Source organism: Leptonychotes weddellii, chromosome 15 (assembly GCF_054177405.1).
Source record: "Leptonychotes weddellii isolate Sample4059 chromosome 15, ASM5417740v2, whole genome shotgun sequence".
Classification (NCBI taxonomy): Eukaryota; Metazoa; Chordata; class Mammalia; order Carnivora; family Phocidae; genus Leptonychotes; species Leptonychotes weddellii.
In genome coordinates this window covers 16,638,752-16,655,203 of record NC_138383.1, presented here as the reverse complement: position 1 = coordinate 16,655,203, position 16,452 = coordinate 16,638,752, and the positions used below count along the sequence as shown (strand labels likewise).

The 16,452-nt window shown below is 38.8% G+C and overlaps 1 protein-coding gene across 3 annotated transcripts in view; it reads right to left on the bottom strand.

Annotated features, from left to right (window-relative positions):
• The window catches only part of GPATCH8 (G-patch domain containing 8), a 114,102-nt gene that overhangs the window by 20,703 nt on the left and 76,947 nt on the right, over positions 1-16,452 (bottom strand). For all 3 annotated transcript variants that reach the window (XM_081804852.1, XM_081804854.1, XM_081804853.1), the window contains one exon: positions 4,555-4,698. In XM_081804852.1, the coding sequence (XP_081660978.1) occupies positions 4,555-4,698 (144 nt within the window). The remainder of the gene's footprint in view (positions 1-4,554; positions 4,699-16,452) is intronic.

Below are 16,452 nucleotides of genomic sequence, written 5' to 3'. Positions count from 1 at the left end.
GAATTGCTTTTAGCAGAAACAAGAAGCAGGCTGAAAGTGTTCTTTCCTCTGACCAAGACACTAATTTTTTCTACAAGTAAAAAGAATTTCTCAAAGCTGCTTTACAGTACCAGATTTTGATAACTGGATCAGACTACCGCAGATAGTTCTGAAATTGCAAAGAAGTTGGACCCAACACTTAAAGAGGAATAAGGAGGCAGCTTTTCAATGTGCTACTTCCCCAGTGTCAATTAGAAGCCTGTGGGTGGAAGCCTGTGTGGAGAGAAAAGGAAGGTACAGGCCTGGGTCACAAACTGAAATGTCTAGAGGGATCTGACAGTTAATATGATGAGTCATACAAGTTGATGTAAGAGAAAAGATAAAGTGGAAACCACAGCTAATTGAAGAGTCAGCATGTGCCTTTCTGAAGAGACAGCAACTACTGAGCTTTAGCCAACTGTTACATTAAAATGTAGGCCCAATGTTCTTAGATATTTCATTTTTTCAAGATAAGTTTGAATTATATAAAATTTCATTTTTAAAAACTGGGAACCAACCAAAATTAAAGGGAAAAAATCTAATACTACGAAGGCCAGACAAAATACATCTGTGGGTAATTTGGGATCTCTGGTTTAGGTACTGGAGGCTGGTGAGGAGGACCCTTAGTGACACAAATAAAAAGAGAGTAAGACTAGGAGAATCCTGACTAGGTAACAAGGCACCAAAGGAAGCAAAACAACAATAACAACAAAAAACAGTATTAAAAATAAGGCACTATTATTGTGTTGCTACAAATGTACCTCTGAGAAAGAGAATGCTCTTTGCAGTTTGAAATTTAGGTCCTATGAAAAGCTCAAGAAAATGGTTTCCATGATCATATCCACTAGTAGACATGTTTTTAGATATGCAAAATAATCAAAGAGGTGAGGAGGTAGAGATGGAAAAATGTTTAGTTTCAAAGTAACTAAGCCAAGAGGGACAGAAGATGGATACTAATATTATTAAGCACTGAGGCATATCAGGACTAAGTTATATAAAAAGGAATCACAGATTGGGCTATCTCTTGAGGAATGGAGAGGTCTTCCCTTCAAAATGAATTGAAATTATCACCTTAAAATGAGGTTTAAACTGCTAAGAGCAAAAATGTCTCATGAGCTTTTTCATCTTTGCAGATCAGACTGGGTCTTAATATTTGCGAGTTAATGACTTTTTTCACAAAAATCTTAGAAAATTTGAGAAAAACTACTGAGTAGTGAGATGCATATGATAACAAGCCCCTGCCCCCCAATCACCACAAATGAGGGTGACCATGTAGCCTTTTCTTGAAAGATTATTTGTGCTTAATAAAGATAAGGGTGTGTTCAGGATCCTGTCTATACTAATAGTTTACCACTAACATGATAGATTATTTCTCTGGAAAGTTTTAATGGTGAAAATTTGATGGAAGATACAAACTAGGGATTACTAATACAGGGTTGAATGTACTTACCTATTATCTCAGATTCATAATAATCCTGTGTGCCTTCCTGGAAGACAAGACAGGGTGTCTTTATGATTTTAGAGCATGAATTTGGAAAATGGTAGGTCCATTTGTATGGTAAGTTCATGTCCATCAAAGAGGAAATGAAAAATAGGACCTACCCCCTCTTAGGGATTATTTAGCTGTGTTGTACCAAGGGCAATTAAAGGCTCCTTAAAAATTCTAAGTACAGGGAAGAGTAGAACTATAAAAAATTTAGTACTGTGCATTTTCTTGTTTATATATTTTTAGCATTGTTTCAAGATTCTACTATTTGCACTAAGAGAGCAGTATAAAGAAAGATGAAAAAGCTTACATTTCAACCGAATAAAGAACACTCCACCAAAAGCAAACAGAACAACAAACTCATACTACCACTGTTCTTTTTTTAATACCTAAGATGCGCTTTTGATCATGGTGAAGAAATAAGTTCACATACATCCATTAATCATACCAGCTAAAGATTTCTTCCTAAACCAAAGATCACAGACATATTTCTCTATTAATGGAAAGGTAGTCCATGAGTTCCCTATAAGAAATCCTTACTTTTGTATTTTCATTTTGATGATAATGGAAAAAACAAACAAAAAAACCAGAGTAATAAATGAGTATTTGTGATCAGCTAGATGAGTATTTTGTAACTGTTTAGAACGTAACTGGGGACTTAAAATGATAGTGATTTGTTTGTGCCAAGCAAAGGCCAAATGATATCACAATACCATATATATTTGAAAGTTTTTCAGTAATCCTAACAGAACAGGGTTTCTCAACCTCAGCACTACTGATATTTTGGGCAAGGTAATTCTTTGTTGCAAGGAATCTTCCAGTGCATTGTAGGATGTTTAGACACCCCCCTGACCTCTACCCACTCTATATGCCAGTAGCACCACCCTCCTAATGGTGGTACTCAAAAATGTCTCCAGGCACCGTTAAGTGTTCCCTGGAGGACAAAATCTCCCCAGGTGGAAAATCACTGCAATAGAGAAAAGTGGAGAGAGAACAGGGTCATCTCAAAGTGCACAGGAGAATAAACATGTCACATTCAAATGAACCACAGCTGCAACAATTACTACTACTCTCAAGTTGAAAGCAACATCACTAAAACATTACCGTCCATCACACTGTCAATGTGAATGTCACTAGTTCTGTATTTCTGCTCCGATTTAACCTGTAAATCTGTTGCTCTGATAGAATTTTTTCCCTTTAAAGGGCAATATAAACATTGTTCAAGTCTGCATTTAAATTTTCCTGATTTATTTGTTCCTAATAGAAACTTTACTCAAGAGACTTCTCATTAACTAAAAATGTAACCTTTTTAAATGTCCTTCTAGTGCCTAAAGTTTCTTCTGGAGTCTTCTAATTTGTTACAATTTTTTTTTTTTTTTTTTAAGTAAGCTCTGCACCCCATGTGGGGCTGGAACTCATGACTGTGAGATCAAGAGTCACATACTTGACCAACTGAGCCAGACAGGTGCCCCATCACAGATAATTTTTAATTGAAGAAATTCTCAAGGGCCCAAAAGGGCATTTATGTGTTTAGATGTCAGATGTCTTTCTTAATCCCATAAAAAATCACCCCCAAAATATGAATTATATATATACTAAGAAGGTTGAGAAGTTACTGGATAAGCAATATCTGCTGTTATAAGTCTTTCTCTCTTGACACATGATTCTTTTTTTTAAAGATTTTATATATTTATTTGTCAGAGAGAGAGAGAGCATAAGCAGGAGGGGAGTGGCAGTCAGAGAGGGAGAAGCAGGCTCCTCAATGAGCAGGGAGCCCAATGTGGGACGTGATCCCAGGACCCTGGGATCATGACCTGAGCCGAAAGCAGACATTTAACCGACTGAGCCACCCAGGTGTCCCTTGACACATGATTCTTTGAAAAAGTAAGATAATTGCCAATATATCTTGGTGATATATATATCCTGATTTTCTCTTCTTCAAATTAAGCAGACCTGACAATATAGTATAACAATGTCCAAAGATGTATAAAAAGTTCAAAGCTGTCTTGAATACAACTCTATCAGTGGAAGAATCTTAAATTGGTTAGGTGTGGGTAAATGTGGAAGAGACTGTTGCAAAAAGTGTAATGGCTTAGAAACTATCCTTGTACTGGGAAAACTTAATCAAAGCTTGCCCTTTACCTGTGCACTGAAATCTTATGGTTGGTTGAAAGAAGCAGCAAAGGTTTAAAAAAAAAAAAAAATGTTGGTTCAACAGATCCACTTAAGAGAGCATTCCAGCAATGCTCATAAATTTTACAAGTTTAACAAATACAACTATTATACCTCCAAAGACTTAGCAAGTTCTGTTAAAATCACCCCAAATCAAATGGCTCAAAATTCTTTAACAAGCCAAAACTGTGCTATAAGATTTAAAGATTCATTTCTTCCAAAATCCCCCCTAGGGAATTACTGCTACCTTCTTTATGCCTGTTAACTAGTTAGGTACAATTTTATTTTCTAAACCAATGAAAGCAAAAAAAAAAAAAGACTGCAAAGAAAGTATAAACCACTTCTTAGCAAGCTCTTCAACATGCAGCATCAGAGGTTTTTTTTGTTGAAGTTAAGACAGCATCTAATTCTGTTTTTCTTCTCAAGATTTATCTACCTTCCAAGGTATACCAACCAAATAACAAAATGACTTACTGATAGGAAATAGTAGCCAAAAAAGCATGAATTCTTATATATAAGTGACCAGAGTCTGGGATAACTGTTCCAAGTTTAACATGGTCGGAAAGAGGGAGAAAGGGAAACAAAGCTCCTAGTGATCCTCAGTTGAATTACCAAATTAAGCACAAATATAGAAACCATTCAAAGCCAAAAACTTTATGCAAGATTTATGATGCTCACAATTCTTCACTCTACATAAATTCTTGGAAGGTCAGGACTTCTGTCACTGAAAAAAAATCAAGTAAGTAAGATGGACCTCAGATAAAGACTGGCAAATATAAGAAACCATAGTCATGAAGTTTTGGGGGTACATTTATAAAATTCAATAGTTATAACAACAAATAAAGTATCTTTTTCTTTGTTAGCAAGCAATTCCTCACCTGCTTGTGTGCGTGATCATAGGAGTTGATATGGTTGTCAAATTCCTGATGTTTCTGATATTGCTTATCACAGAGTTCACAGTAAAAGTTGGCTCTGAGGTCTTCCAATGCTTTGGCAATTGCCTTCTCTTTGTCAACATAATCCTATAAAAATCACAAAATACAAACAAAAAATGAACTTGGTAGAATTTAAATGAATGTTATAAAGAGGCAGTCTTATCCGAAGAGAGAAAAGGGGGCTTATTTAGTGGTACCAGTAAAAGCCAGATGGAACACAAGTGGCAATCTGGCAGGGTAATTTGTGTGTGGTTGTACTGATAGTTGTCTTCATTTGGTTTTTTTTTTTGTAGCCATTGTATTTTATTCAGTAAACTTATACTATTAATTAATCCACATATTTATCATGTTTGGGATGCCATTAATGATAAAGGATTTTAGGCAACTTACTGTATTGAAATATCTAAATTAATAGTTGTCTTCAGGGGCACAGACACTTAACCAACTGAGCCACCCAGGTGCCCCCAAAAAGAGTTTAATTTTTACTTTGCCTTTTAGCATTATGGTGGCATCCCCTACTCCTACTCCTGGCTTAAAAACAAAAAACAAACAAAAAACAAAAAAAAACCCCAACCAACCAGAAATAAACAACACTTTTTTTTTTTTTTAAAGTAGGCTCCACGCCCAGCATCAGTGACGTCCAATGTGGGGCTTGAACTCACAACCCTGAGATCAAGAACTGAGCTGAGCTCACGATTCAGACACTTAACCAACGGAGCCACCCTAAAAATCACAATTTTTATTGCATTGTAGAAACCACAGAAGTAAGTATAATCCTCAAAAGAGGCAATACAAAACAAAACAAAGCAACTTATCATCTGAAACTGAAATCAGGGCTGTGATGGGCAAGGGCTCTAAGGACATGCGGGTGACACTGAAGCTTGGGGTTTGAGCAAGATGGGGGAGCTAGACCAGAGAAGTCTCAGTAATAAATGAAAGAACCTATAAGTAGGCTGGAGAGTACCCAAGGACCTCTGCATCTTGGCAGAGAGAATCAAAAATACTCTCAGAAAGCATCCTCCATTTTAGCCCTTTAACTTTTTCCTAGATTAAGATCAACAAAATTGGGGTTACAATCAAAGATTACTACACACACAAAAGAAAATAAATATATCTATAGGGCACCTGGGTGGCTCAGATGATTAAGTGTCTCTGCCTTCAGCTCGGGTCATGATCCCGGGGTCCTGGGATCGAGTCCGGCATCAGGCTCCCTCCTCCTCGGGGAGCCTGCTTCTCCCTCTGCCTCTGCCCCCCTCTCTCTGTCTCTTATGAATAAATAAATAAAATCTTAAAAAAAAAAGAGAGAAAGAAAAATCTTCTATAAGTGAGAGTCACAGGAAACAAGCAATAGATTTAGGCGCCGCAAATCTCAGATACTGGAATAGTCTGTTATAGAATATAAAGCAACTATAAAATGTTTAAAATATAAAATGGAATTACAACAATGAGCAAACATAAAATATATTTTAAAAACTAGGCAGACTGTAGGGGCACCTGGCTGGGTCAGTTGGTAGAGCACATGACTCTCAATCTTGGGCTTGTGAATTCAAGCCCCATGCTGGGTGTACAGATTGCTTAAAAATATATATATATATTTTAAATAAACTCTTTAAAACAAACAAAAAACTAGGGGTGCCTGGCTGGCTGGCTCAGTTGGTAGAGCATGTGACTTGATCTCAGGGTTGTGAGTTGAAGCCCTAAGTTGGGAGTGGAGCCTACTTAAAAACAAAACAAACGAAACAGGAAAAAAAAAAAAAAAACCCTAGGCAGACTGTAGAAAGACCCAATATTAAGACTTTTAGAATTGAAAAATCTAACTGTAAAAAATAAACCAAAAAATTCATCAGCTACTTAGAGGATGGATTAAAAAAAGCAGACCAGATACAGCTCAAAAAAGATATGGGGGTGGGGTGGCGCCTGGGTGGCTGAGTCGGTTAAGTGTCCAACTTTTGATCTCAGCTCAGGTCTTGATCTCAGGGTTGAGAGTTCAAGCCCCGCACTGGGCTCTGTGCTGGGCTTACTTAATAAAAATAATAATAATAACAATAAATTTTTAAAAAATGTAGTAGGGAGGTGAAAATGTTCTGGAATTAAATGGTAGCAATGGTTGCACAAACTTACGGATTATACTAAAAACCACAAGGTGAATTTTGTAGTATGTAAATTATATCTCAATTTTAAAAAGATGTAGTAAACAAAAACAGGTAAAAGACTGAAATTACTTAGAATGTGGCACAGAGACAAGGAAACAGTAATATGAAAAAGAGGTTTAGGAGCCATGAAGAATATGATAAGAATATTAACATGTGCATAACTGGAATCCCAGAAAAAGAGAATAGACAGCAGAGATGAGAAAAATATTTGAAGATGGGCGCCTGGGTGGCTCAGTTGGTTAAGCAACTGCCTTAGGCTCAGGTCATGATCCTGGAGTCCCTGGATCGAGTGCCACATCGGGCTCCCTGCTTGGCAGGGAGTCTGCTTCTCCCTCTGACCCTCCTGACCCTCCCCCCTCTCATGTGCTCTCTCTCTCAGTCTCTCTCTCTCAAATAAATAAATAAAATCTTTAAAAAATATATATATATATTTGAAGACATAAAGGCTGAGGATTTTTCCAAACTAGCAAGACAACTCCATAGATAGAGGAAGCACAAAGTATACCATGCAGGCTAAATAAAAATATGCACCTAGACACACTGAGTGAGACTATAAAGGGACCATAGACCATCAAATCATAAAATACCCAGGGGAAAAAAAAACCATCACCCACAATCAGATTGACAGCAGATTAAAAGCAACAACAGAAGGTAGAAGACAGTGTGCTTCAGTGTGCTGAGAGAAAATACATTTGTATACCAACTGACCTATTTTTCAGAAATGAAGAAAAGAATTTTACCACCAAGAGATTCATTAAAAAGAACCTTCCTAAAGCAGTATTTCTGAAATCATAGATTATGACTCACTAGTGGGTCACAACATTAATTTAGTAGATTGTAACAGGCATGAAAAGGGGAAAAAATAGCAAAATACAGAGTGTATTTCACATAAGGGTAAATATTATCTTGTAAAACTTTTCAGTTGTAAGTGGTTGCAATATTTTTTTTTTTTAAATTTTATTTATTTATTTGACAGAGAGAGACACAGCGAGAGAGGGAACACAAGCAGGGGGAGCGAGAGAGGGAGAAGCAGGCTTCCCGCCAAGCAGGGAGCCCGATGCGGGACTCGATCCCAGGACTCTGGGATCATGACCTGAGCCGAAGGCAGACGCTTAACGACTGAGCCACCCAGGCGCCTGTAAGTGGTTGCAATATTAAACGTATTTCTTACTGTGGGCCTGAAAGTCATGGTCTCCTTAAGCATGTGCTTTAGGGAAGAAGGAAAATGATGCCAGTAAAAAGGTCTGAAATCTGAAAGTAAATGTTAAGCAATAAAAAATATATATATATAATAACAAAACAACAGGGGCGCCTGGGTGGCTCAGTTGGTTAAGCGACTGCCTTCGGCTCAGGTCATGATCCTGGAGTCCCTGGATCGAGTCCCGCATCGGGCTCCCTGCTCGGCAGGGAGTCTGCTTCTCCCTCTGACCCTCCCCACTCTCATGTGCTCTCTCTCATTCTCTCTCAAATAAATAAATAAAATCTTTAAAAACAAAACAAAACAACACCTAGTTTGCAGGACTGAAAAAGGATAAAAGCAAAATGCTAGCTGACATGGCCAAGTATAACAGAAGATGGCATTCAAAGTTTAAGTGTTCTAGAGTCTTTCTACTAATGGAGATCAAGTTAACTTTAAACTCTGTTAAACTAAGCATAATTTACATTAAAATTCCAAGGGTAATTATTAGAAGAATAGAAATAGTAAAGGGGGAAGAAGTAAGAAAACTTCAATTTTATAAAGGTAAGACATGTCAGAAATATCAGGAAAATAGAAGGTAGAAAGACAGATTGATAAGTAATCACAAGAAACATAAATGTACTAAGAGGCAGAAAACAAAACCCAACAACGTGTTGATTACAAGGACTTAGAAAGTTGGAAGTTAAGATAGAAAAAGATATGCCAGGCAAATACTAACCAAAATAAAGCTGGAGCAACTATATTAATACTCAACTTTTTAACTTAAAAAAATTTTTTTTAAGTAATCTCTACACCCAATGTGGGGCTCAAACTCACGACCCTGAGATCAAGAATCCCATGCTCTGCTGACTGAGCCAGCCACATACCCCATCTTTTTTAGACTTTAAGGCAAAAAAACATTACTTGAGACTGCGGCCAGTTATGGAGTTAAATATTAAGAAGTTATTCTCTAGGGCGCCTGGGTGGATCAGTTGGTTAAGTGACTGCCTTTGGCTCAGGTCATGATCCTGGAATCCCAGGATCTAGTCCAGATTGGGCTCCCTGCTCAGCAGGGAGTCTGCTTCTCCCTTTGACCCTCCCCACTCTCACGCTCTCTCTCATTCTCTCCCTCAAATAAATAAAATCTTAAAAAAAAAAAAAGAAGCTATTCTCCAAATAAGTTGCACTGCTAATCTGAAAAGCCAACATAGATATGCTGGTTATCCATTGGTCTTTACAAGGTTTTGGCTAAAAACTATAAGACTGACCCAAAAAGGTGGTCCAATTTGCCTCACCAGTTCCACTTAAAAACTAGATACCAGGGCGCCTGGGTGGCTCAGTTGGTTAAGCGACTGCCTTTGGCTCGGGTCATGATCCTGGAGTCCCGTGATTGAGTCCCGCATCAGGCTCCCTGTTTGGCAGGGAGTCTGCTTCTCCCTCTGACCCTCCTCCCTCTCATGCTCTCTGTCTCTCATTCTCTCTCTCAAATAAATAAATAAAATCTTTAAAAAAAAAACAGAACTAGATACCAAATGACATCTCAAAACAAGCTGAGTACAGGTGAACTTTGAACAACATGGTTTTGAACTGCATGGGTCCTCTTATACAAGGATTTTTTCCAATACATATATGGAAAAATTTTGGAGATTTGCAACAATTTGAAAAAACAGATAAACCACATAGTCTAAAAATATAAAAAAAATGAACAGTATGTCATTAATGCATAAAATGTATGTAGATACTAGTTTATCATTACCATAAAATAGATACAAATCTAGTATAAAAAGTTAAAATTTAGGGGTGTCTAGGTAGCTCAGTCAGTTAAGCGTCTGACTCGATCTCAGCTCAGATCTTGATCTCAGGGTCTTGAGTTGAAGCCCTGCGTTGGGCTCCACACTAGGCATGGAGCTTACTTGAAAAGAAAAAAAGTTGTAATTTATCAAAACTTAGGTGCACACTTACAGACCTTACATGGATGGTACCATTAGCAGAGAGAAATGTAAACAAATGTAAAGATAATGTATTAAATCATAACTGCATAAAATTAAACGTAATACATGCTGTACTATTATAATAATTTCATAGCCATCTCTTGTTGCTACTGGGAAGAGCTCAAGTGTTGCAAGTGTCCACTTACAGCTATGTGTGATGCTAATCATCTCTGCATGAGCAGTTTGGCTCTCTGGCAGGGTATTGCAATAAAAAGTGATATCTCCCAGTTCTTGTGTATTTTTCATTATGTTTAGTGCATATTGTAAACCTCGAATAACACCACAGGACCCATACAAAGTGCCACTAGTGATGCTGGAAGTGCTCACAAGCAGAGAAAAATCATGATATTCTAAGAAAAATTTGAATTGCTTGATATAAACCATAGATTCACACCTGCAACAGTGGCTGCTTGCCATTTCAAGATAAATGAATCTTGAAATATAAGTGTAAGGACCATTGTAAAAAAAAAAAGAAGAAGAAAAGGAAATTCATGGAGCTGTCGCTATAGCTGATCAGCGGGTGCAAAACCTTTTTTATTTTAATTAATTAATTAATTGAGAGCGAGCAGCGGTGGGGGGAGGGAGGGGCAGAGGAGAGGGAGAGAATTTTTTTTTTTTTTTTTTTAAAGATTTTATTTATTTACTTGACAGAGAGAGACACAGTGAGACAGCGAACACAAGCAGGGGGAGAGGGAGAGGGAGAAGCAGGTTTTCCGCGGAGCAGGGAGCCCGATGCGGGGCTCGATCCCAGGACCCTGGGATCATGACCTGAGCTGAAGGCAGACGCTTAACGACTGAGCCACCCAGGCGCCCCGAGAATCTTTTTTTTTTTTTAAAGATTATTTGTCAGAGAGCAAGCGCGAGCACACGAGAAGAGTGCATGTGCACACACAAGCAGGGGGAGTGGCAAGCGGAGGGAGAGGCAGGTTCCCCACTGAGCAAGGAATCCCACAAGGGACTTGATCCCAGAACCCTGAAATCATGACCTGAGCCTAAGGCAGATGCTTAACTGGCTGAGTCACCCAGGAGTACCACAGAGAGATAATCTTAAACAGGCTCCATGCCCAGCGCAGAGACCAATGAGGGGCTCGATCTCTCAACCCTGAGATCATAACCCGAGCCAAAATCAAGAGCTGGACACTTAACCATCTGAGACACCCAGGTGCCCCATGTTTTGCAAAACCTTTTAATCTCATATTGAAAATGCAGTTTTTGTGTGGGTTTAGGATTGCTATAAGAAAGGAATATGTTTAGACTCTGATAAGGTTTAAAAAAAAGCCAAAGGGATTATATGTCAACCTAAAGCAAAAGGTGAAGGATCTAAAGCTGGTGAATTAAATGCCAGCAAAAGATGGTTTGGTAATTTTACAAAGAGGTTTGGCTAAAAAATGTCAAGATAACAGGAAAGGTGGCTTCTGCCAACCAAGAGGAGCAGACAGTTCCCAGACACCATTAAGAAAATCACTGAGGAGAAAGGTTATCTGCCTGAACAGGTTTTGTCTTGTTTTTTAAGATTTTATTTGACAGAGAGAGACTTGGTAAGAGAAGGGAACACAAGCAGGGGGGAGTGGGAGAGGGAGAAGCAGGCTTCCCGAGGAGCAGGGAGCCTGATGCGGGGCTCGATCCCAGGACCCTGGGATCATGACCTGAGCCGAAGGCAAACGCTTAACGACTGAGCCACCCAGGAGCCCCTGAACAAGTTTTTAATGCAGACAAAAGTACTCTATTCTGGGGGGGAAATGCCAAAAGGACATTTATTAGAAAGGAAGAGAAGCAAGATTAGAAAGGAAGAGAAGCAAGCACCAGAATTTAAGGCAGGAAGGAATAAGCTAACACTACTGTTTTACGCAAATGCAGTTGGGTTTATGATCAGGATTGCCGTTATCTATAAAACTAACCCTCGGGGCGCCTGGGTGGCTCAGTCCTTAAGCGCTGCCTTCAGCTTGGGTCATGATCCCAGGGTCCTGGGACCGAGCCCCGCATCGGGCTCCCTGCTCAGTGGGAAGCCTGTTTCTCCCTCTCCCACTCCCTCTGCTTATGTTCCCTTTCTCGCTGTGGCTCTGTCAAATAAATAAAATCTTAAAAATAAATAAATTAAAATAAATTTAAAAAAATAAAAATAAATAAAAATAAAACTAACCCCCAAGCCTTAAAGGGAAAAGATAAACACCAGCTGCTAGTCTTTTGGTTGTACAACAAAAAGGCCTGGACAAAAAGAATGCTTCTTGCGGGGCGCCTGGGTGGCTCAGTCGTTAAGCATCTGGCTTCGGCTCAGGTCATGATCCCAGGGTCCTGGGATTGAGCCCCGCATCGGGCTCCCTGCTCAGCGGGAAGCCTGCTTCTCCCTCTCCCACTCCCCCTGCTTGTGTTCCCTCTCTCGCTGTGTCTCTCTCTGTCAAATAAATAAAATCTTAAAAAAAAAAAAGAATGCTTCTTGATTGTTACCATTGATGCTTTGTCCCTGAAGTCAGGAAGTACCTTCCAAGTAATGGATTGCCTTTTAAAGTCCTTTTGATATTTGACAATGTCCTTGGCCACCTAGAACCTGATGAGTTCAACAGCAAAGGCATTGAAACAGTCTATTTGCCCCCAAACACAATGCCTCTAATTCAGCCTCTGGATCAGGGGGTCATTATACACAGTATACTATAGAAAGGGCTGTCAACACTATGGAAGAAAGAACCTCAAAAAGGAGAACATCATGAAAGTCTAGGAGGATTATACCACTGAAGATGCCACTGTTGTTACAGAAAAAGCCACAGAGCCATAAAAAGCCCCAAACAATAAATTCCTGCTGGAGAAAACTGTCCAGAAGTTGTGCATGACTTCACAGGATTTACAATACAGCTAATCAAGGAAATCACGAGAGAGATTATAGATATGGGGGGGAAAAAAGGTAGTGGTGAGGAAGGGTTTCAAGATATGGATTTTGAAGAAATTCAAGAGCTAAAAGACACCACACCACAGGAATTAAGAGGAGATAAGTGCTTCCAAATTAGTGCAATAAGGAAGGAAACGTAGAAGAAACAGTACCAGAAAACAAAGTGATAGTACACTATCTGGAAGAAGGGTTCTGATTATTCAAGACTGCTTTTGACTTCTTTTACCACATGGACACATCTATGATATGGGCATTGAAACTAAAGCAAAGGGTAAAAGACGATGTACAGAAACTTTTTTTTTTTTTAAGATTTTTATTTCAGAGAGACAGAAAGAGAGCATTGGCAGAGAAAGGGAGAAGCAGACTCCCTGCCGAGCAGGGAGCTCGACGCAGGGCCCGACCCCAGGACCCCGAGACCGTGACCCAAGCCAAAGGCAGAGGCCCAACTGACTGAGCCACCCAGGTACCCTAGAAACATTTTTTAAAAAATGAAAAAGCAAAAAAAGTCAGACAGAAATAATGACTTATTTCTGTAAAGTTACACCAAGTGTGTCAGCCTCTTCCATTTCCCCTTCTACATCTTTCACCCCTGATAGCAAAACCTATCCCTCCTCTTCCTCCTCAATGTGAAGACAATGAGGATGAAGACCTTTATGATAATCCACTTCCACTTAATGAACAGTATATAATCTTTATGCCGTACAGTTAATAAACTTACCTCTTGTGTATGTGTGTGTCTTTGTGTGAAAATGGAGTAACTATATGGCAAGAATTATGTGAGATGTTTTCATGTCACCATCATCGCCTAAGTATTCATTATGAAGGACATAATGTACAAGATTAGTATGGAAGTGGGCAGACTATCCTTACACAGGAGTAAGGTAAGTGACATTTGATAGGAAATTAATAATGTATTGGCTTTCTTACTATTTTATAACTTTGCTTTCGAAGAATTATATTATGTACAGTATGGCTCTCTCCCTTGTAACTGGAGAAGCTGAGTATCACCTCAGATAAAAATATTTATTTTAAATGTAACAATGTTTCTACTACATTATTATGAATATGACTGCTGTATGCCATAAAAATTTTATAACCATTCATTAGTGTATAGGCTAGACTACTGTGAAGCAATCGTATTGATTACACTAGGCTAAAATGAAGCAATCATACTCCTGCTTCTTTGTTATCAATTCATGAAGTGTTATACCTGTAAATTAATTTCTTTTTCCACATTATCTTTTCATTTTTGATGTCTAATATTAATAATAAGTATAACATCTACAGTTTTATATCATATAATATTGATGTAGGTACTGACAGATGGTTCATCTTATGAACAGAGGACATGGGATGCCTGGGTGGCTCAGTCAGTTAAGCATCTGCCTTTGGCTCAGGTCATGATCCCAGGGTCCTGGGATTGAGTCCCGCATCAGGGTCCTTGCTCAGCGGGGAGCCGGCTTCTCTCTCTGCCTGACGCTCCCCTGCTTGTGCTCTCTCTGTCTCTGTCAAATAAATAAATAAAATCTTAAAAAAAAACAACAACAGAGGACATAAACTTACAGTATCAATAAATACAATACGGTACTATAAATGTATCTTCTCTTATTTTAATATTTGCTTTTCTCTAGTGTATTTTATTATATGAAACAGTATATAATACATATAACATACAAAATATGTGTTAACCGATTGTTTCTGTTCTTGGTAAGGCTTTTGGTCAACAGTAGGCTCTTACTAAGTAAGTTATCACACATTTTTGACTGCAGGGAGGATCATACTCCTAACCCCTTTGTTGTTCAAGGGTCAACTGTGTATTCATTTGCTATAAGGTAGTACAGAGGAATGAGAAGAGGAAAGGAATGATAAATGATGACTTGTTAGCCTTTTACAGCAGGGGTAGATAAATTAGTCTCACAATTAGTAGATCCTTCTAGTTAACAGATCTAAAGATAAGTCTCATTTCAAAGGCTTCTAAAATTGGCTTTTCTTCTATTCAGTTTTGTATCTTCCGGATACACTTTGAGGGCAGTTCCATCATCTACCATTTCTCACATGAGCTACTTAATCAGCCAGGATGAACCAGTTTGGATAAATTTATTAAAACTAAAAAGTGAATATACAGCATATAATTTTTGCCATATTCAATCATTCACCATAATTTTTAAAAAGATTTTATTTATTTTTTATCTATTTATTTTAGAGATGGAGCGAGCGCAAGCAGGAGGATGATCAGAGGGAGAGGGACAAGCAGACTCTGCTCTGAGTGCAGAATCCGACACAGGGTTGGATCCCACAGCCCTGTGATCATGACCTGAGACAAAATCAAGAGTCAGACGCTTAGGAGCTACTCAGGCGCCCTTCATTCACCCTAATTTTTGCTAGGCACTCTGGGCAGTTCAGTTTCATTTTGTCTGTCTTTATTAAGCAACTTGTGGATATTCTCCCTCAGCAGTGGTTTTCTTAGAAAACTCACTTTCTCAACTTGCCTTAAAACCAGGGTTCAGACATGTGATCTTCCCATCAGATGTATCTGCATAAGACTGATTTAAAAGTGAGCAGTACAAAGAAGCAGGTGCCAAGCAGAACCCATCCTTCTAGTTAATGGTGGTTACATAAGCATATTTTAATTCAGTGTTGGTTTTTATTTAATTCTATAAGATTACTGTATAAAAAATAGTGTTTAAATAGATTTGGAACGGGCGCCTGGGTGGCTCAGATGGTTAAGCGTCTGCCTTCGGCTCAGGTCATGATCCCAGGGTCCTGGGATCGAGTCCTGCATCGGGCTCCCTGCTCCACGGGAGGCCTGCTTCTCCCTCTGCCTCTCTCTCTCTCTCTCTCTCATGAATAAATAAATAAATAAAATCTTTATAAATAAATAAATAAATAGATAGATAGATAGATAGATAGATTTGGAAGATTTACTTTTCCAAAAAAGAGATCAGAAGACTGGATTAAATAAAACACACACCCCCACATTTAAATACTGATTTAAAAGAGATTCTTCATTGTATCTCAAGTCTCAAAATAGGAATCACATTCCTCCTTCCTGAAGTATGTTCTTTAAAATCTCTTTTACGAGGGGCGCCTGGGTGGCTCAGTTGTTAAGAGTCTGTCTTCGGCTCAGGTCACGAACCCAGGGTCCTGGGATCGAGCCCAACAACTGCCTCCCTGCTCAGCGGGAAGCCTGCTTCTCCCTCTCCCACTCCCCCTGCTTGTGTTCCCTCCCTCGCTGAGTCTCTGTCTGTCAAATAAATAAAATCTTGATGATGACAGCTTTGTAATAGAGCTTGAAGTCCGGAATTGTGATGCTGCCAGCTTTGCTTTTCCAACATTCCTCTGGCTATTCGAGGTCTCTTCTGGTTCCATACAAATTTTAGGATTATTTGTTCCATTTCTTTGAAAAAAGTGGATGGTATTTTGATGGGGATGGCATTGAATGTGTAGATTGCTCTAGGTAGCATTGACATCTTCACAATATTTGTTCTTCCAATCCATCAGCATGGAACATTTTTCCATTTCTTTGTGTCTTCCTCAGTTTCTTTCATGAGTATTTTATAGTTTTCTGAGTACAGATTCTTTGCCTCTTTGGTTAGATTTATTCCTAGGTATCTTATGGTTTTGGGTGCAATTGTAAAT